At 43.0% G+C, this 21603-nt stretch overlaps 1 protein-coding gene across 1 annotated transcript in view; it reads right to left on the bottom strand.

Moving 5' to 3' along the window:
• THSD4 (thrombospondin type 1 domain containing 4) overlaps positions 1-21603 on the bottom strand; it is a 576458-nt gene that overhangs the window by 529585 nt on the left and 25270 nt on the right. Inside the window, exons 2-3 of the mRNA XM_082443764.1 lie at positions 19844-19951; positions 7483-7552 (exon numbers count right to left, since the gene is read on the bottom strand). Of these exons, the coding sequence (XP_082299890.1) occupies positions 7483-7552; positions 19844-19872 (99 nt within the window). The 5' untranslated portion in view covers positions 19873-19951. The remainder of the gene's footprint in view (positions 1-7482; positions 7553-19843; positions 19952-21603) is intronic.

Below are 21603 nucleotides of genomic sequence, written 5' to 3'. Positions count from 1 at the left end.
TTGATCAGTGCAGCACTGTATCCTTGAGGAGAAAGTCCAGCAGATCTCTTGCTGTCTTCCCTTTTTGTAGTTCTCTCCTCTCTGGTACTCTGCCCTGCAGACTCTCTCCACCTTGATCTTGCTGGACTGTCAAGTCCATCTCCTTAACTCAAGGAGGCCAAAAGGTTCTGCCTGTATTCCCATTTCCCCAGCAGTTAGCTGGGGAAATTTTCACATTCAACTCATTTGTTTCTCATCTCTGAGGGATCACTGTCTTTTGTTGCCTGATGTCCAGTGTTTTGAAAAACACTGTTTTATATATGTTGTTTGGTTTTATTTTCTTTTGGTTGTTTCAGGTCAGAGGATTAGGGGAAATCTGGTCCCTGTTGCTCTATCTTGGCCATTTTGCTCTTATTCTAGATGAGAGAGTAAATCCGATCCCTGTTGTTCCATCTTGGCTGGAAACAGATGTCTAATTTTTAATTGTTGTTTAATGTTATCTTGTATGAACATATTATAATTTATTTATCCATTCTCTTGCTGATAGACTTTTGGATTATTTCCAATTTTGAGTTATTGTAAATAAACTTCTATGAACTTTTTTTTTTTTTCTATGAACGTTTTTAATGTGTATTTTTTGGTGAGGCATGCACTCATCACTCTTGGGTTAATATTAATACTTAGGAGTAGAATAGCCAGGTTGTTAAAAAAAAAGCCTATGTTTAGCTTTAAGATATGCTGCCAAAGGGGTTTACTATTTAACCTCCCACCAGCAATGTATGAAAGTTCCTGTTGCTCCACACCTTCATCAGCACTTGGTACTGTCAGTGTTGTTCATTTTAGCCATTCTGGTGGTGTCTCATTTTAACTTGTATTTCTCTAGGGACTAATGATTTACTTAATTAATGATTTTGATTGAGCATCTTTTCATATGCTTACTGACCATTATAATACCCTCTTACATGAAATGTCTTTGCAAGTCTTTTGCCCATTTTAAAATTGAATTGCTTAACTTTTTCTTAATGATTAGTAGTTTCTTTATACAATCTGAGTATGAATCTTTTATCAAATATATAATTGTGAATATCTTCATCCTGTCTATGGCTTATCTTTTCACTCTTTATGGTCTATTTTGATAAACAAAAGTCCTCAATTTCAATGAAGTCCAGTTCTTTTATGGTTAGTTCTTTGGGTGTGTTGTTTAAGAAATCCTTGCCTACCTCAAATCATCAGGATATTTTCATATATTTTCTTCTGGAAACATTACTGTTTTCTCCCTTCTTGAATACAGGAGCAATAATATGAGAAATTTTATGTTACCTAAAACTTCTTTTTGTCCTTCTATAGGCTTTCTGTTCAATATCCAGTTGTAGGACATTGTCAAGAGGCAATTTGAAGTCAATAGCTGCACACAGTAATAGTAGGCTCTAAACCCATTACAAGGTCCCCTGCTATTCACACTGTGGTTTGCTAATCAGTTAGCAAAACAAATATTTTACTTCACCCTTTCTTCATCCTGTAGTGTGTCTGGGTTTTTTTAGTTTGTTTGCTTGTTTTAAAGTTTCTATAAATAACAGATTGAAGAGCACTTCTCTTTGGCTGGTGGCCCTAGGAGTGAGTTTTTATTTCCTTCTTCATTGTTTTTCATTGTTTTCTAAATGCTCTGTAATAAACATGCATACTTTTAATTAAAAAGTAAACTTTAAAAAAAAACAAGTTAAGCAATTGTGATTAAAGTATGTGTATGTTTTTCCATTTGTGGGAATAAAATACGATGTTTCACGATTCTTTCCTAAATAGATTATGTTGACCATACACATTATGACTTATAAAGCAACTTGCTCAGTGAATGTCTGTCGAGCAGACAGAACAGTTTCGTTAACTGAAAAGCTTTCTGCAATCTACATATTTTCCCGTACTAATAACATATGGTTTTTATTAAAGTCTGGGTCAAGTTTTTTTTGCTTTTGGTCTTACCTTATCAGCAAATGAAGCCACAGGGAGTTTTTAAAATGAAATCATTTGCCACGTGTCATTAAATAACTACCAAGAACAGAGGTTGAGCAATCCTTTCTGATGCCATCCATGTTGCAGAAGTGAGAGAAAGACTTCTGGATAGAAATATCTCAAACGAGCTACTTACACTCTGCACCCGAGTCCTCTTTTCCTGCACTATTATGGGACAGTTTTTACAGAGATGTATCCAGTCACCCAAGCAGCATTTAGAAATGCATAGTTTACTTGACAGCATTTACAAATTATGTCTTTTCCTCAGAATAACTTACACTGTAGAAATGCTTCCATATGCTAAAGTTGGACATGCTATAATAAATGAGAAAGAAAAAGAGATGTCTTTTAGAGGGTAGTTTTCATACGCATACTAAACTACAGTATGCACAAATCAGTAATGTTGTCCCTTAAGAATTTACCATAAATGGTTTTCTTATTCTTGCTGCTGCTCTCTACTACAGATTGAGAGTGGATCTTGCCACAAAACAGTCAGCAGGAATTCAATTATGATTTATCTAAGTAATGAAAACAATTTGATAGCAACCATAATTCCTATGTTTTAATGAAAACATATACTTTTTTTTTTTCTCAAATCCTTTGTGTTCCTTGAGGTCCCAGGAGGAGACAATTTCCAACTTCAAAACACATATACAGTAATTACAGTTAACCTCTCTCTACCCGACTTCAGAGCAGTGGCTGGCAAATGGTGGGCCATGGGGCAAATCCAGTTTTTTGTAAATAAAGTTTCATTGGAACACAGCCATGTACATTTATTTACGTGTTATCTATTGCTGCTTTTGTGCTACAAAAGCAGAGCTGACTAGTTGTGACAGAGACTTGGTAGCCCAGAAAGCCTAAAATAGTCACAACTGGCCATTTAGAGAAAAACATTTCCAACCCCTGTTTTAATATCTCCTTATTTCTTATGTTGCAGAAATAAATGGATGCTACTACTGCCAGTACTGCTTGTGTTCAAGGATTTTGGGGATATAGCCAGGCAGGATGACAGTCACAGCTCCACAGAGCTCCAATAAAACGTCAAGAAGAAATTCACCACCCAAGAAAGCACTGAATCTTTTCTTCTCTGGGGTGAATGACAATGACAATGATCCTGGCAGCTAAAATGCGTATAAATATATTGAAGAACTGACCTAAAATGCATGATTTCCAAGTAAAGGAATCTATACATTATTTTGAAAAAATAATTTTTTTAATCTAACTTTCTACTGCCAAGTTTTAAATATTTTGACAAGGAGGAACCATACACCAAGATGTGAAACTCTTTGCTCAATTTTTAAATTCAACATTCTAAAGTAAATCACAAATCATTTTAAAAAATTTCTCAGAACAAATACTTTCTTTAAGAAATATGGAGGCTTATCAAGCACATTATGGTACAGCTTGGTAAAGAGAATAAACATCATCAAAAAAAAAAAAAGAAAGGAAAGAAATATGGAGGCAATACCTTTTTGTGAACCTTTTGTTCAGGCTACATTTAAATCATTCAGGCTAACTTGAAAAATTAAGAGAAACAGCAAAGTAAATTGACCATTTATAAAACATTTTCAGTTATGATGGTCTGTTTGAATAACAGCAAAAAAAAATGAACACTGGTAGATTGATTCAACTATTAGGATTAACAACCCTGATTAACTCTGAACACTAAGAAATAATACAACATAATAATGAAAATAGACAGTTGTCTTAGTCTGATCCAGCTGCTATAACAAAAATACTATAGACTGGGTGGTTTATGGAAAACTTAAATTTATTTTTCACAATTTTGGAGTCTGGGATGTCCAAGATTAAGGGGCCTGTAGATTTGGTGTCTGGGGAGAACCTGTTTTCCTGGTTCATTGACAGCAATGTTCTCCCTGTGTCCTCACATAGTAGAGGAGGTTAGAGATCCCTCTGGGACCCTTTCATAAGGGCATTTACCCCCTCATGACCTAATCACCTCCCAAAGGCTCCACCTCCAAATATCATCACACTGGGGATTAAGTTTCAACCTATGAATTTTCGGGGACACATTTGGTCTATAGCATTCCATCCCTGGGCCCCCAAAATTCACACCCTTCTTGCAAGCAAAATACATTCATTCCATCCCAATAACCCTGAAAGTCTTAACTGGTTCCAGCATCATTATTGAACTCTAGGCCCGGAGTCTCATCTAAATGTCATCTAAATCAGATACAGGTGAGATTCAAGGTACGATTCATCCTGAAGCAAATTGCTCTCCAGCTGTGAATATGTGACATCAAACATGTTATGTGCTTCCAAAATACAATGGTAAGACAGGCACAGGAGAGACATTCCCATTCCAAGTGGGAGAAAGAGGAAAGAAGAAAGTCCAAATCCCACCCGGGGAAATTCCATAAAGGCTTAAGAATAATCCTCTGTGGCTCCGTGCTCTGCCTTCCAGGCCCACTGGGCCCATGGTCCTACCTGCACGGGTTGGGGCCCCAAAGCTTCAGGCTGCCCTGTCCCCACTGTGGTTCTCCAAGGTTGGGGTCCTGGGACCTGGGCTCAAGGCTTGTCCTTTGAAATGGGTGGAGGCAGTCATGTCCCCAAGGCTCTGCTGGGCACAGCCCACACCCTCCCTGGGCCACTGGAGCAGCTCCTGGCACAGCTGAGGAGCTCAGAGTGAGTACAGGGAGTGGAAACCGCCAAGCAAGGTGATGCGGAGATGAGCCAGATCTGGAAGGCACCGCAGCCCCCTTTGCATTCTTCCGCTGTCCTGGACAATAGCTCCTGGCGTCTGTCAAGATAACTGACTAATCGCCTTAATCAAACGGTCTCTCGACCACACCCATAGTATCCTTTCCTGGACAGGCTTTCTCATTCTTTTCAATATGGATCCGCTGAAGATTTTCCAAAATCTTTAAGTTCTGTGTTCTGCTTCCTTTCCAGTTAACAGTTCCATCTTTAAGTCATTTTTCTCTTCTCACTTTTTACTATGAGCAGTCGAGAGAAACCTGGCCACTCCTTCAACACTTTGCTTAGAAATTGCTTTGGCTAAATATCTAATTTCATCGCTTGCAAGTTCTACCTGCCACAAAACACCAGAACAGGAACAAGCCAAGGTCTTTGCCACTTTATAACAAGCACGGCCTTTCCTTCAGTTTCCAATAACATGTTCCTCATTTCCATCTGAGACCCCATCAGAATGGCCTTTAACCTCCATATTTCTACCAATATTTTATTCGGGATTACTCAGCTATTCTCTAGGAAGATTGAGCTCCCCTCTTTTCTTTCTCAGCTGTCACCCGAATCGCCTTTAAAAGTCCATTCGTCGTGGGCTTCCCTGGTGGTGCAGTGGTTGAGAATCTGCCTGCCAATGCAGGGGACACGGGTTCGAGCCCTGGTCTGGGAAGATCCCACATGCCGCGGAGCAACTAGGCCTGTGAGCCACAACTACTGAGCCTGTGCGTCTGAAGCCTGTGCTCCGCAACAAGAGAGGCCATGATAGTGAGAGGCCCGCGCACCACGATGAAGAGTGGCCCCCTCTTGTCGCAACTAGAGAAAGCCCTCGCACAGAAACGAAGACCCAACGCGCCATTAATTAATTAATTAATTAATTAATTAAAAATAAATAAATAAATAAATAAAGTCCATTCATGGCAACATAGGTTTTTTCTAGCATGCAATTCAAAACTCCTCCAGCCTCTACCCATTACCCAATTCCAACGCCACTTCCACGTTTTAGGTATTTGTTATAGCAGCACCACCACTTCTCAGTGCCGATTTTTGTCTTAGTCCGTTTGAGCTGCTAAAACAGAATATCATAGACTGAGTGACTTACAAACAACAGAAATTGATTTCTCACAGTTATGAAGGCTAGATGTCTGAGGTCAGGGTGCCAGCACAGTGCCAACCTCCGGGGTGCAGACTTCTCCTTGTATCCTCACATGGTGGGGCAGCAAGCTCTCCCATAATGCTAACAAGGGCACTAATCCCATTCATGAGGACCCCACTCTATCACCTAATCACCTCCCAAAGGTCCCACCTCCAAATACCATCACATAGGGGTTTAGGTTTCAACACACCAACCTGGGGGGCAGGGAGGACACAAATATTCAATCTATCATAGTTGCCCTCTCTGACTCTTGAAATCATGAATGGGGATGATGCAGTAGAGTACAAGGGGTGTAAATTGCCAAGTGACTCCAACAAAATGATGCTTAGATCTTGGCCAGGTTTTCCATTCACTCAGTCAGTCTTTCAACAAGTATTTTATTGAGCACCTACAACAGGCCAGGCTGTATTCCAGGAGGTGGAAATCGGGGAGTGAACAAGACAGGTAAGATCCCACCTTCATGGAGCTGACACCCTAATGGGGGACACAACCCAATACAGGTTCACATCTGGCCCAGAAAGACAAAGTCAGAACATAATCCACAGACCTAAGATAAATTAGACTAATCAGACAAGAACATCAAGAACTTGTCCCAAGAAGGTGCATATCTAGGCAAACCTGTACACATACTCTTTTCTTGGCCCCCTTCTCTCCTGGACTTCACCTATGAAAAGCCCCTCTGGGAAAGGTTCCAACCAACTCAGTCACAGTTAGATACCAATGACTGACCTACCAGTCCTCTCAGAAGTATCTGCATTTCATTACCTGTAGACATAAGGAGCTCCTAGGTAGGAGAAAGGGATTTTGGGGATCCTCCCAAAGTCATATCATGCATCTGTTTCTAAGGAAACATTCATCACACAACTGCTCTGTTGCAGGACAGCATTGGGCTTGTTTAGGCAACAGTGAATAATTCCCTTACTATGAAACACACAGAGCCTGAAGGGAAGCGTGCTTGATACTGTCCATTTGTCCCTCCAGATGCTCTGTCCACCCTCCTCCACCCGGCCCTGCTGCCCAGGAGGCTGGCCTTTGAGCACTGCATTAAGGGATTTTTCTGTCTTCTGTCCTTTGGTTGGATTCAGGTTTAGGGAGTCACCAGCAGGAGACGGAGGGGAGGAGGAAAAAGAGGGCCGGGTCCTTATTTCCCTGCTCCCTCCCTGCCTGGCCGCTGGCTGCAGTGTCCTTCTAACCGAAGATCATGGAAGGCTCCCTCCAAGCGGTGCTCTTACATGGCTACGGCCTCAGCTTTGGCTGCAGCTCTCTCTCTAACCGTCCACACCCATCCCCCTGAAGGTGCCCCTCCAGGGGGTAAAAGCTCCGTGTTGGTGCTCCTCCACTCCTAGGGGAGGTAGAGTCTGCTCAGTGACCTCTCCTTAACCGCCCCACTCTAACGGACACGGGCTACAAAGCCAGCACTGCTTTCGGATCAGAGACTGACTCAGGGCACCAGCTTCATTCTGAAGGTCAAGAACTTAGGAAGGATAGGAAGACTGGTGAACATCCTATAAGAGGTGCTGCCTCGGAGAATCAGCGGTGACTCACCTCCAAATAGAACAAAGCTCCAGGTGGTGATGACTAGTTCAACCCCAGGCCCTTGGGCAGAGAAGGAAAGCCTCTGAATGGCCATGGCTTACCTTCCTGTGTTCAGTGGAGGGCTGCGGGCAGACGAGCTGGAGTCCAAGCAGCAGGAGGGAACCCAGGACACTGAGAAAGAGAAACAGCAACAGGCAGGGCTGTGAGTATGTTCCAGGCAGCAGCAGCCAGAAGGCACATGTCCGTCTCATCACTGGAAGGGAGAGCACAGTCCAGCCCAGGCCCTGGATGTGACCCCGTGAAGATGCAAAGGGCCCCACAGGAGAGGAGACAGCTGCGGGCGGGGCTGTGGCATGAGGCAGACCCGGGATCAAACCCCACTTTACCGCTTACCGGCAAGGTTCCCAACTCAGGACATTTAACCTCTTTCAGCCTCAGTCTCCTCCCTTGGAAGAGGGGGATACCACAGAGGCTGGCTGGAGGTCTGGGGAGGCCTGTATAAGATAACACACCGTGCCTGGCACAGAGTAAGTGCTCGTGCATGCTTGGTCCTCGTGGAGGTGGTAAGGTCAGGCCAGAAAGGGGGCTGCTTCTCCCAGGGAAGTTCCTCTCCCGCACTCCAGGCTTTCCTCGGAGCCATTCCTCTGCCCGTCCTTGGCCTTTCAGTGTCACATATGTTCTCCATGGGTGGGATTAGCTGTGTTAAGCCCCACTGTCACCAGCCCTGATTAGGGCTTGTCATCAAATAAAGAGAAGGTGTAGAAATAGGAGCCAGCTGGCCCCGAGACAGCAGGGTGTGCTGGGAGAGCGTGAAGCTTTGGATTCAAACACATCGAGGCCAGAATCCCAACTCCGCCATTCCCATCTGGGTGATCCTGGGTGAGCCAATGTCTCTGGGCCTCAATGTTGTCACCTTCTGTAAGGATCACTGAAGATAACAGAGATGAACAAGCCCGGCACAGCTAGTTAGTCAGAGGAGAAACAAGTACTGCCAATTAATTAAATGCCTGAAGCTTCCTGATGTCACATAATCAACAGCATTGTTTGAAAGCATCCCAGGAAAAAGGCCACTGGTTCTACTTAGTTGTCTTTTGAATCCTTTTTTTAAGGGCTTAACCCTGAGGGCAGTTAGGTAACCCAGTGCTTCTCCACCTTTTTGAGGCCTCTAACGTAATTGAGAGACGTGAAACATGCCCTTGTCCAAGGAAAACTCACTGTGTAGAAGCGGGCATGAGGAAAACCTGTCTGAATCTGGGGGGTAAGGCCTGCGGAGCTAGAAAAGCTCCCACCATCTCTGAGAACCCTAAATTCCACCCTAACCTTCACTGTGCCTGAAAATGAGACCGGTCCTAGCAGACCACACAGAATGGATGTGGCCGGACTGGTTGGGGACCGTGTGGTGGGACAAGAAGCAGGGGGGAAGGGATATGTACCAAGGTGTTACATGCATCCTTTTTGTTGCTGTCTTAGAGTCGCACTGAGGCCCCAAAGCTAAGAACCAACGGGACGACATACACGCACATTCCAAAGAGAAGGGCTGCGCCGTGTACTCAGGACCAGAAACGGAGGTGCCTCCCTCTGCCCCCACCCATCCTGTCCCGCAGACCCTCACCCTAAACCTTCAGGCTGAGCAAGGAGTGAGGTGTGGGCTGGAGAATGGGAGAAGTTTGCTAGGGATGCAGGAATGCTGAGCACAGCCCCTCCACCCCCCTTAGGGAAGGAAAAGTTGGAGCTCTTCCCAGCCAAACAAGGAGGGCTACCATTCAAGAGCTTGATCTGGACCCCCCTGGGTTCGGGGTATAAGGAGCGGTGCTTGATTTTCCCCTGAAACGTATTTAAAGGCCAAAACCTGGCTGGAGTGTGTAGGAGGGCAGAGCGGTGAGAGAGGGCTGGAGTGGGAGCAGCCTACATTCCTGGAGCTTACGGGGGCAAGAAAAGCTGGGGTTCTCCCAGGGAAAGCAGGACGTAGGTTCTCTGGCAAGGACCTCATCAAAGCAGATCGCTCACCAAAAGACAGGCGATGTGTGGTGTGTACCCACGGGGCCCAGGAGCTGGGGGAGGCGGGATAAAGAGGCAGCCAGTACTTGCACAGCCTGAACCAGGGGATGTGCAGCAGGAGATCCCAGTGAGGGGGAGGTTCTCCAAAGGACCAACCAAAGGGCCCTGAGAGGAGAATCCACAACATAGACATCAGCCAAGCCAGGACAGCAACACCAGATGACAGCAGGCACTGATGCTATTGAGATCCCCTTTGCCCAGCTATCTGTCCCCTCCCCTGCTCTGTCCTGGAGGAACTAATGAGGACCAGAGGGAGGGGGCCACAGAGGGGAATTAGGAGTGTGAAGAAACCAGCCAAGGCCTGTCTTCCCACCACAGGGGCCTGAGGCCAGACCAGGCCCAGGATGGGGGAAAGAAAGAAGCTTTAAATTGGATGAGAGACTGAAGATTTTATATCTGACTAGACTTTCTTTTAATGTAGCATATCTGTACACGAAATCCTTCCAAGTAAGGAATCTATTCAGAAAAATATAAAATTAGTGGTGAAAAGAATCAAAGAGTTGATTTATAACTTGCTGAGGCTCTAGGCCAGTGCTGTCCAAGAGAACTTTCTACAACAATGGAAATGTTCTCTCTCTGTACTGTCCAATGCACAGGCACACAGATCTGTGCTGCTCAGCACACAGGGGGGCTAAGGGTGCACGCCTGGATGGTGAAGTTACTGATGCCTTAGATTCATCCAAAAAGTACTCAAGAAAAACAAAAACTAAAGCTACTGAAGGAAAACTAAAACTTCTAGAAGGATGGGCATTCAACCATTAAAGCTACCCCCCCTCCCTCACATACACACATCTTTTGGGGCCTTTTGATACTTGAAAGAGAGACTGCTCATTAAGCCTGCAATGGACCAGAAAACTGCCTAAGCTGTCTTCCAGGCACGGGGCAGGGGTATCTAAAGGAGTGGGTGTGAACACAGTGATGGGAAAAGAAGAGTTATTTTTCTAGTTGTATCCTTACCGGATCCAGGTGGTCCTAGAAACCAACCTAGAACATGTGCATCACAATTCGGGAGTTTATGCTCCTTGGTTACATGACCTTGGGCAAAGCACCTCTCCACCTCAGTTTCTTCATCTGTAACATGGGAATAATAGAACCCGCCCTGCCTACCTCAAATGAGTTCATGTGCAAGAAAGCACATTATGAAGCCGTGCCTACAAATCTGAATCGTTTGTAACACATTCTGGCACTGTTTACTCATTTAAAAAGAAAACCAGATTGGTGTGGTTTTGTTAAGAAAACAAACAGCAGCTCCAGAAATGCGTTACACCTCAGCCCCTCAAAGTTCTTGGCACACACCTAAGCCACATATTTGTAATGCAATCAGGAGCCGTTTTGCATAATCACTCATCCCAGGCTGCACTTCCATAACAGTCTGGGGACTTGGAGTGCGAGAGGGAGTGAAAGATGGGAGAAGGGAAAATTCTAGGTTTCCTGTTGTCTTGGAGGGACTGCATTCCAGGGTTGCCTGGTCAACTCTACCCCCAGATATGGTTACAGGTCCTTCCCTCCCCACGTTCAGGTGTCTGCCCAAAGGTGTCTCTTCTCCATAAGGCTTCCTTGACCCTACAAAAAACAGGACTCCCTCTCCCAGCCCAGCTTATTTCTCTTTCTCCATAGCACTTTCCATTTCACATAGTATGTCTTTATTCACTTAAATTTCTTCCTCTGCCCACTAGGATATAAGGTCCATGAGATCAGGGAATCTGTTTTGTTACTACTTTATCTCCCAGCACCCAGGAAAGTGTCTGCTATATAGGAAGAGCTTAATTCATTGAATTAATGAATGAGGCTTCATCATCTTATGACCTGTGAAAGTTCAAGATAAGTGGAAATAGTGTGGAGTAGTGGATTTCAAAATGTCCAAAGTAACTTTGGGAGCTTTGCAAAGCTCTTTTATGAGGGATTTATAAAAATCAGTGTGCTTTTGAGTCTCTACGTGACTTTCCAAAAATTCATTCTCATAGGATTTACACAAGGTCTGGCAGCAGAATGTCGGTTGGTGCTTTTGTTGCAAAAATGCTATGCAAGGTATGTTTAGATGTTCAGATGCTTCTTTTCCTCATCAAGCTGGGCCCCAGTGAGGCTAAAATGCATAGGGATACCCAATAAAATTCTTGCTGGAATAAAACCTTAGTTAGTAAATGGGCTCTGCTCTGAATGGAATAGAATAAATTCCCCCAGAGGGGAAATTATTCTTTGGGCTGCAATCACAGCAGCCAGAGCAATATATAACCCCAGGGGCCAGATGAAACTTGGCCAAGGGCTGTAAGTTTCCCACCCCTACTTTGTAGACTCCGTTTTAGGACACCTCACCCTGCTCACGCATACCTATCTAATTGCTAGTCCACAGCTGTGCCCACACCTCTTTAAACACTGACAATCTGGCCCAAAGTCTTGTTCCTCCTGACCCAATTCGAAATTAATGTTTGGGGAATGGGAGAGCATGTGTGTGTCTGTGTGTGTGCGACTCGTGTGTTATTCCACTTTGATAGTTTGCTTTGGCAAACTGCTCCCAGCTTGCAACGTTTTGACAGATTGAAGGCTACCAGGGCCTTTGGCAAACAAATCACACTCTCCCCTCCAAGCGGTGGCGGAAGCCACATTTCTAGCAAGACTTTCTGATTCACCTTGCAGGAGAAGCAGCCCAACATTTCACACCAATCAGAACAACAACAACAACAAAAGTTATGCCGTTTACCCAGCCCTGTTCTAGATTTTAAACACTCCAACATTTCATTTCCTGTAGAAAATAATGCCCACTGAAATTTGGTACGAGATTGACATCACGGAACTGGGATTCTGCCCTTGTGTATTCGCCTGGGCCAACCCCTTCCCACCCCCCTCCCCCAATCATCCTTGACTCCAGTGAGGGTGGATCATGTCACAGCCTCTGTGTACCTCGGATTATATCAATGAACTCAATGCCACTTGAGCATATCAAGTCACAAAACAAGCAAAAGAGCAAAAAAAAAAAAAAAAACTTACTGTTTTCCTTTTCAGTTAATACAACCCAAGAGATATTTTGGGAGCAACATGATCACGAATAAGATTATACCGACCTTCACAAAAAAGAGCCAAAATCTTAGCATCGAAGTGAAATCTCCACCTGCACTCTGCAGATCAAAAATTTTTGCTAAGCGTGCATTTTACTGTGTTCAACTCAACCCTCTGCCTTCCTCTGACAGCAGTTAAAGAGTAAAGGCAGCAAGAGAAGGAGATGGGTTACAAATGACATTAGCCAGAAGACTACATGGTTACCACTGACCTCAACGCTTACAAGTATAATTTCATTTAATTGTCAAAACCATCCTATCAGACACTTTGATTACAGGTGAGGAATTTGAGGCACAGAAAGGCTAAGAGTCACTTATTGAAGGGCACACACACCTAACGAGTGGCAAAGCCTGATTTCAATGCCAGAAGTCAGATTCTTAGCCTGGACCCTGTGCTCTGGGGCCTCCTAGGACACAACACACCTTGAAACCAAGCATTTGCCATTTTATTACATCTCTTTTCTTCCTCAGTCTGTATAAGGCTGTGGCTTCACACGTCTGTTTTACTTTCTGTCATTGCTTGCAAAAAGTAATCAGAAAATAAGTGGATACAGTAAAACTTCATGCATCCACTCTCACTAGACAACAGTCTAAATTTTAAAATAATTGAAGCTTACTATTGAAATCCCAAACTTAAAAAAAAATACATTCTGTTTCCTTGCCCTGCTTTCTCATACAGAATATGCTGTGCTTAAGCAATCTTGTTTAGATGGCTCAGAGTCACCAGAGTGAGTATTAATCAGTTTGTGCAGCATAAGGTGGCGGCCTTGGAGCAGAGCAGCCTGAGAGCACCGTGGAAGCCTGGGGCTTTCTGAATCCAGCTGGCCCTTGGCCGGCTCCTCCCTACTGTCAGGCAGGCTTCGCTTACCTTCCTACAGATAAGCCTGCGCCTCTTAACTCGGCTTCCTTCGGGTCCGCCTTGGCCTCGGAAACCGTTAGACAACCAAGCTGCAGCCAAACCAAGATCAAACAGGCTCAGGGAAAAGGCCTGCCTGGCTTGCGTGGAGTAAATGTTTCCATTTTAGAGCATGGACTTATGGACACCTATTCTAATTGCCTATTGGTTTTTATTGCTTATTTCCAGGTTCTCAATTCTCACAGCCATTTGTGTTTTCTGGACTGGGGTCTCTGGAAAAGTGAGGTGTTCTGTCACAGCACAGCTTTTTAAGACACAAGATCCTTTGGTAAATTCCCCTGCTTCATGGTAGGCTTCTTGAGGAAACGGTTCTGATACATCTTTGCAGCAAGCAGAAGGACCAGCGCCGTCTTGGTCCAAACTCAGGGCTAATCAATAGCAAGTGAATAAAAGAATGGAAGGAGAGAATGAAGTGAGGGGAGAAAGAAAAATGAGAGAGAGGAAATGCCAGTCACCAAGAAATACAAAGTGCTGCTGTGACCGACACTTTCATCAGTAAAGTGTTTTCTAAGTACATCCCAGAATTCTCTGTTGGAAAAACAGAACTTGGGGAAGGAAAAAGACAATCCTAAAAGGTGGGTTTCTACAAGTTGGAGACATTGATTCTGATCCCGGGGTGGGAGGGGTGTCAATGTTAACCTGAGTCATATAAATTCACTTGAGTATACAAGGAACAGGTAGCTGGCAGCTCAATGATCACACCTTGACTCCACTGAACCCTTTTTGGTACAGAAGGTTCTAGCAAATCCCACAGTCAAGTTCTGAGTGATGAGGATGAGTGCCAGGTGCAGCACTGTGCCAGGCATAAAGAAAAATCAATACTGTCTGAACGCCTGCCATCATTTTATAGGGGTGGGTTTGCCAGGGCAGTCCTCCAGAAAACTATTTTATTTCCTGCTAGCCTCTATGCCTACCATTCAGATGGCTCCTACCGGGCTTCCCACAAAAGATTCCAGCAGGTTCTTCCTTGCTACACTTGTACTCTTCTGCATCCACCAGATGAGTTGTGTTTATATGGAGTTTAACCATGGTCCCAAAATTGACGATGCCAGGGCTTTGTAATTACATAAAATATTCAAATAGTACACAGGCCCATGAAGCAGAATGCGAAAAGAAAGAGTAGTTGGTAGTTGTTTCTACACAAATGAAGCTGAATGCTTTGGAAAGACTCAATAAAGGCAAGTTGCCAAAAAAACCCAAAAAAAACTGGCAAATTAGGTGTGGATGAGACAACTGTAAATGATTAGGGGCAAAAATAATAAAAATCCAGAATCATTCTATACTCAGATTGCTTTGCAAACGTCTTTAGATTCCCATTCCACTTTAAAGAAACCCAGATGGAAACCTCAGATAATGCTGACGGGTGTGGTTTGTGCAAGAAAGACAATCAGGGGTTCACGCTCAAAGAAAAGTCCTTGGCCCCCATATCAAAAACTTGGGGAGTGAATGTACATGTGTTTTAAGTTAAAAATAAACTGTTAAAGGTGTGTGTCTGTATCATTTGTATGATCTTCTGCTTTAACCTATTTTTATAGTTAACTGAAGATCCTAATCAGGAAAGAAGAATCTTCTCCTTTTTTTCTCTCACATGAAAGACAATTATTAACTTATTCATTCAATATTCAACAAATATTTATTAACCATCAACTGGATAGTGGTTTAGATGCGGGCTACACCAACTCAGCCCTGCCTTATTGACACCCTGAAGTTCAATACTTAGGATCCCAGCCTGGCCTCTTCTCTTCCCCCTCATCCTCCTGCCCCTCCCCCTCCCACTCCTGCCCCTCCTCTTTCCTGTTTTCTTCCTGCCCATATTTCTCCTCCTCCTTCACCCCATTTCTTGGTCACTGGCATAAGGACCCTAATTGATCCCATGACCCTTCCCAATTATCACATATTTCTCTACTCCGAGGGGAGTCTCAGTTTTCATTCCTCAGCTATCACTACTTTGGGCATTCTCTTTCTCACACTTACAAGTAAACTTTCTCAACCCCCTTCCTTCTTGTTGTTTGTATTCAGGATCTCTTTCAGTTCCCCAAGAACAGCCGCCTTTCTCTTTCTCATTTCCTCAGTCCCTTCTGGTTGTATTTCTCAGCGAAGTAGCTGACAGGCATTACAGTAATATTACTGTGTGTATCGAGGAAAAGAAAAGCCTTACTTTTCAGAAGACTAAAACCAGACACTTGACCTAAGGCCATCAACCTGTAAAATGATCCAGAACTTTCCTTTGTAAGAGCTATAAAAATCACCATCTAACCCCGTAATCCCTCTAATTACATCGGCATTTCTTCAAAAACTACTATTCAAAATAAGAATCCCCGAATCAACTTTAACCACTTGTTTGGCATTTTCAATAATTTTGTTTTCCTCTGGGTTTTCATTTCAAAGATAAATTGTATCAACTATACAAAAGCACTCCATGAGGTAAAGAAAGAGCCCCTGATCAAGCAGACTGGCTCTAAAGAGACTTTGTTGGCTGGCCATGGTAGGTGGCCATCTTCACTTGTTACACTGCTTCTAGGGAGAAAACTGAGTTTCCTTCCACTCAAGCACTGAAAAAACACACAAAGATGTAACTGTCCATACAAAAAAAAGGTGAATAATTTGGAGCAAGTCTTTAAGAAATATATACACTTCTGTATTACTTAGTGCCTTTTCCTCTCTAACTTGTAACAGGTGACAAACCTTAATCTAGCCTTGACCAATCCTTTGGTCCAAACGGATTTCACTTGCCCTGAATTTTGCATGGCATCCAAGTCTTGTCCAAGGTTCAATGGCAACTCGCCAACCAGCTCCATCTAGAGTTAAAATCTTAGCGTCTCTTCTGCTACTGGGTTTAACCGTGGTTCTTTTGCTTACTACAGATTCTGAGCAGGGCAGAGACACTCTTGCTATGTTAATACTCAGGGCTTCTCCATCTCTTTCAATGACGGGGAGGCTGGCTTTCTGTTTCCCTGTGGCTTGGCAAGAACTGGGGAGGGATTTTTAAAGAAAATCTCTGCATATCAGAATTGTGAATCCCCTTAAATGCTTTTTCCTCTCAGGGATTTTCTTGGCAGCTAACTCCTAATTTTTCTCTGGTGTTTTCTCTATAGGTAGAGAAATCCTCCAGCTTTTCCTATTGATCTTTATGTATTTGGTTGCCTTGATAAGTATTAAAAAGCCCTTAATATTTGTGTTTCTCTGTGTGCTTCTCATCTACCAATTTTATCAAAGACCTCTCACTCTTTTTTTTTTCTCCAGTTGTGTCTTTTTTTTTTTTAATCAGTCATCAATTTTATACACATCATTTTATACATGTCAATCCCAATCGCCCAATTCAGCACCCCACCATCCCCACCCCACCGCAGTTTTCCCCCCTTGGTGTCCATACATTTGTTCTCTACATCTGTGTCTCAACTTCTGCCCTGCAACCCGGTTCATCTGTACCATTTTTCTAGGTTCCACATACATGCGTTAATATACAATATTTGTTTTTCTCTTTCTGACTTACTTCACTCTGTATGACAGTCTCTAGATCCATCCACATCTCAACAAATGACTCAATTTCGTTCCTTTTTATGGCTGAGTAATATTCCATTGTATATATGTACCACAACTTCTTTATCCATTCGTCTGTTGATGGGCATTTAGGTTGCTTCCATGACCTGGCTATTGTAAATAGTGCTGCAATGAACATTCAGGTGCATGTGTCTTTTTGAATTATGGTTTTCTCTGGGTATATGCCCAGTAGTGGGATTGCTGGGTCATATGGTAATTCTATTTTTAGTTTTTTAAGGAACCTCCATATTGTTCTCCATAGTGGCTGTATTAATTTACATTCCCACCAACAGTGCAAGAGGGCTCCCTTTTCTCCACACCCTCTCCAGCATTTGTTGTTTGTAGATTTTCTGATGATGCCCATTCTAACTGGTGTGAGGTGATGCCTCACTGTAGTTTTGATTTGCATTTCTCTAATAATTAGTGATGTTGAGCATCTTTTCATGTGCTTCATGTGGCCAAAAGACCTCTCACTCTTAAAGTAACCATAGCTCTTTCCCCCAGAACATTTTGAAAAGCATTTAAACAAAAGACACTCTAGTTTTTGTTTGTTTGTTTTTTTCAGGTTAAAATATATTTACGTGGCCCTAGAAACAGAATGCAAAATGGTTTATGAGTACCTGGCTTATGAAGAAGGAGACTTGATGGAAATCTTCAGCTGAGCTCTCCCAAAGACTCTCCCGTCCTCATAACTCACATTTTCTTTCCCCAGTCCTTACAGCAGGACTGTTGGAGAAACGTCCTGCTGAGTAGCTCTGTTCGAACAATCCCTTCAGCAGGACCATAATCCTGGAGGCCTGTCAAGACTTCCAGAGTTCTGCCCACAGGGTAGCAAGGCCACATCTAGCTTTCAACAACTCCCACCCTGCTAATTTCTAATCTGTGGGCAATTTCTCTGAAATAATGCACAGCTTGGAGGTGAGCCCGCCAAGCCTCCCTTGAAGGGAGATGGCCTCCGTATCATAGATCATTACAGAGATTAACTGCAGGGGCATCAGTTAAAATTCCAAACATTAAGAAAAAAAAAACTTTGCAAAAGGGACTTCTCTCAAATGAAGCCCTTCTTGTACAGCCTGGGTGGCCACAATTTTGAGGGTCTTCAGTACTCGTAGGGGCCTTTCTGATGGCAGCTAGATTTACACTTGCTTACCACACGGGGAAACTTAGGTTTTACCTGCTGCTCTTTTCAATCCAGTTCAATATATGACTGTGACCTCCACTTCTGTGTCTCCCCTTGGGTCCTGGTGTTCAAATATGCTGTGGTCCTAAAGTGACCCAGTGGTCCAACTGCATTTCTCATTCCCCTGTGGTTTTACAGCAGTATGTTGGAGCTTCCACAAACTGGATACATATTTTATGTCTTGAAATATCTTTTAAACTATGTTTTAAACTATGGCTAAAAAAATGCACCCATGCTAATTTAGATTAGATACCAAAGACTAACCCTGAAGAGACTTGGGCTGCTCTGTTCATGGCTGGATTCTGCAGAAGCCTCAGGATGGAGCTTTTCCTGCCTTCTCTGACTCTTTCTGACACACTTGTTTATGTCATTGATGAAGAAGCTTATAGCTCTGCATGGGTCTTTGGACTGCAGACCTGCACACGTCAATTCATGTAAAATTATACAGGCAGTTACAGACTAAGCTCACACACACATACTACACTCAGCGAAATGCCAGGCATGGGCCTAAGAGCATCTGCCTGGCAAATGCTCTAGCCCTGGTTGGGCCATCACATGTGGCACCGTCATAATAACATATTAAAAACCGTTTTACTTTTCAGTGTAAGTTCTGGGCATTTGGGACTAACATAAAGGGGGGAAAAAAAACTACAGGATATCCTTAGTGACTCAACTTTGAAACAAAAAGTTCTTCCTTTCCCTTTCTAGATTCTGAATCAATTTCTTTAAAGAGTATCCTGAGATTGCAAAATGAGCTGCATTGAAGAACTGTTACCAGTTGCCATTACTTTCCTGTATGGATCAAGATTTTCTTAATACTATGCAGCTAAAACCAGTCGCAAAATAAACTAGATGCTGAGACTGATGTACAAGCTATCATCCATAAATCTGATTTCAAATTTTGATGTTTATCCAGACAGACTCATAAATCTCATAATGTGTAAATATTACAAACTCAAACATCTAAAATAAATTTCTCTTAATAAAATACTGTCGCTGGCCATTTATATGTTGAGATTTTTACATAGGATTTTGATTGAAGAATTTTTAAAGGGGTCTATCATCTTAAGGAAAGTTTGAAAACAGCCTCGATTCTAGAGCACCGAGCCCTTTCCCTGACTCTGCACTGAGGGAAATGAGCAACTGGAGTTAAGCATTGATTTGCTGGTTTGCATATAGAGACGATACTACTTGTTCTACTTACTTTGCATGGTTGATATCTGTATCAAATAAAACATACAGGTGTAAGTCATAGATGTTTTGAACAGAAGGGACCAGAGAGGTCACCTTCTAAATACACTGGATCAATTAAGTCACAGTCTGTGGGGATACAGCCAGAGGACAATATTTTCTAAAGTTTTTCAGGTGATTCTATTGTGCAACCATGATAAATACCCACCAATCCAGTGACATCTTTATGTAAAAAAAAAAAAAAAAAAATCTGAGTCCTAGATGTTTCCCAGCAAATAGCAGAGCACAGCATCGAACCTAAGTCACTTGAATCTCAGTCCAAATACCTCTCACCACAGCACACAGTTCCCCAGGCCCCAGCAGCCTTTGTGAATAACAAACTTACTACACATATGTACACAGCATATCAAAAATATCTGTGAGATGCAGGCCCTCAAGGCTAGTTATTATAAGAAATATATAGTAAAATTCAAATATCAAATTTCTTATTTCCCTGTTCTTTTTTTAAAAGGTCCTCCACTTACCTGAGAGACTCCAGGAAACAGGGAACCATGATGCTGGGTATCCCAGGAAGAGCAAGGGTTCCTCAGAGATGCTGCCAATTTTCTGCAGACGGGGGTGGCACTCAACTCCTACAGAAGAATAACAATGCTATTTTTAGCATCGTTTGCTTAGGAAGATTCTAGAGCCTAAGATTCTGCAGCTTAAGTTGGCCAATTAAACCAGAAGTAAGCAAATGGAAGACATTAGGACAAAAATACCATTGCCCAGTTATGCCCAATTATGGTTACCAGATTGCCCAAATGAAAGCAGATTATGTATGAACATGAGGTAACAAATTTACAGGACACTCAGCACAGTGACTGACCCATAGAAGATGTTTAATAAACTCCCATCAGTATGACTACCTCAGATTCTAAGCTAAGAGCAGAGCTGGCATTAGGCAAATGCGCGTTGGAAAACTTGCTCCATCCATTAAAGGCTACTTGACCACAGGAAAGTCATTTCACCTCTGTGTCTTGGTTTCTCCAACTGTACAGTAGGGGTAAAAATACAGCCTAACCATAAAAAGAAATGATGTCTGGATACATGCTACAAGACAGACGAACCATGAAAACATTACACAAGTGAAAGAAGCCAGATGCAAAAGGCCACTTATTATATGATTCCATTTACAGGAAATGTCCAGAATAGGCAAATCTATAGAGACAAAAAATACATTAGTGGTTACCAAGGTCTGGAGGGTGGGGAGGGGCTAATTCGAGGGTCTGAGGTTTCCTCCTGGGGTGACAAAAATGTTCTAAAATTGGATTGTGATGATGATTGCACGAACCCTGTGAATACACTAAAGAAAGTTTAATTGTACACATTAAATTGGCGAAGTGTATGGTATGTGAATTACATCTCAATAAAACTGTTCAAAAAATATGGCCTAAAGAACTGTGGCAGATTATGAAGATTAAATGAATGGACAAATGTCATACACTTAGCCCAGTGCCTGGAACAGAGGACGCTCAATTAAAAGTAGCTCTGCGGAATTCCCTGGTGGTCCGTGGTTAGAACTAGGAGCTTTCACTGCGGTGGCCCGGGTTCAATCCCTGGCTTGAACCCCAGAGTTTTCCAAAATCACTGGTTTCCAAATTCTTCTCAGGACTGCAAATTTCCTTCTCACTAGAAACGGGAGATGGGGGATAAATTGCAAGGACTTATGAAAAGACAGTCAGGAGAATCAGAAAATTCCATTTGCAGGGGGAAATAAGATTTTTAAAGTTACCACCAGCCCTTTCTGGGGGTTATTAAGAAAATCAAGCCTCTTGAATGTAATCACCCCTAATTAGCCATCAGCAACTCATGAAATTACTCATGGTATTGAAGACCCTTAAGTTCTTGGGTCTCAGCCAAAAGTTACACTGAGATCCACCAGGAAGAAGGCCAACAAGTGCAAATTGGAACAGTTAAAACTCCTCTGAATCCGAGGCACGGTCTTCTTGCTCTTGGCTGGGAAGCGGATATGCACAAAGACGGGATTTAACTTGGGAGTCAGATGAGATCTTTGCCAAGCTCCTGATAATGATCAACTAATCAGTAATTATTTACTCATGTGGGGTGCTCAGGTCCTCTCCAAGGTGCTATGGAATTCAAGAGATGAGGCAATGCAGAGTCTTGCTTTACAACCTAGCTTACATGGATAAGATTTAGGGACATGGAATTGTGTGGGAAAAGGTTGGTGTTATCCAGAACAACACAGGGTAAATAGTGTTATACAGAGACCCTGAGCATAAAT

This window comes from Balaenoptera physalus (genome assembly GCF_965194825.1).
Source record: "Balaenoptera physalus genome assembly, chromosome: 2".
Classification (NCBI taxonomy): Eukaryota; Metazoa; Chordata; class Mammalia; order Artiodactyla; family Balaenopteridae; genus Balaenoptera; species Balaenoptera physalus.
The sequence above is the reverse complement of the archived record's forward strand: the minus strand, read 5'-3'. Positions and strand labels throughout refer to the sequence as shown.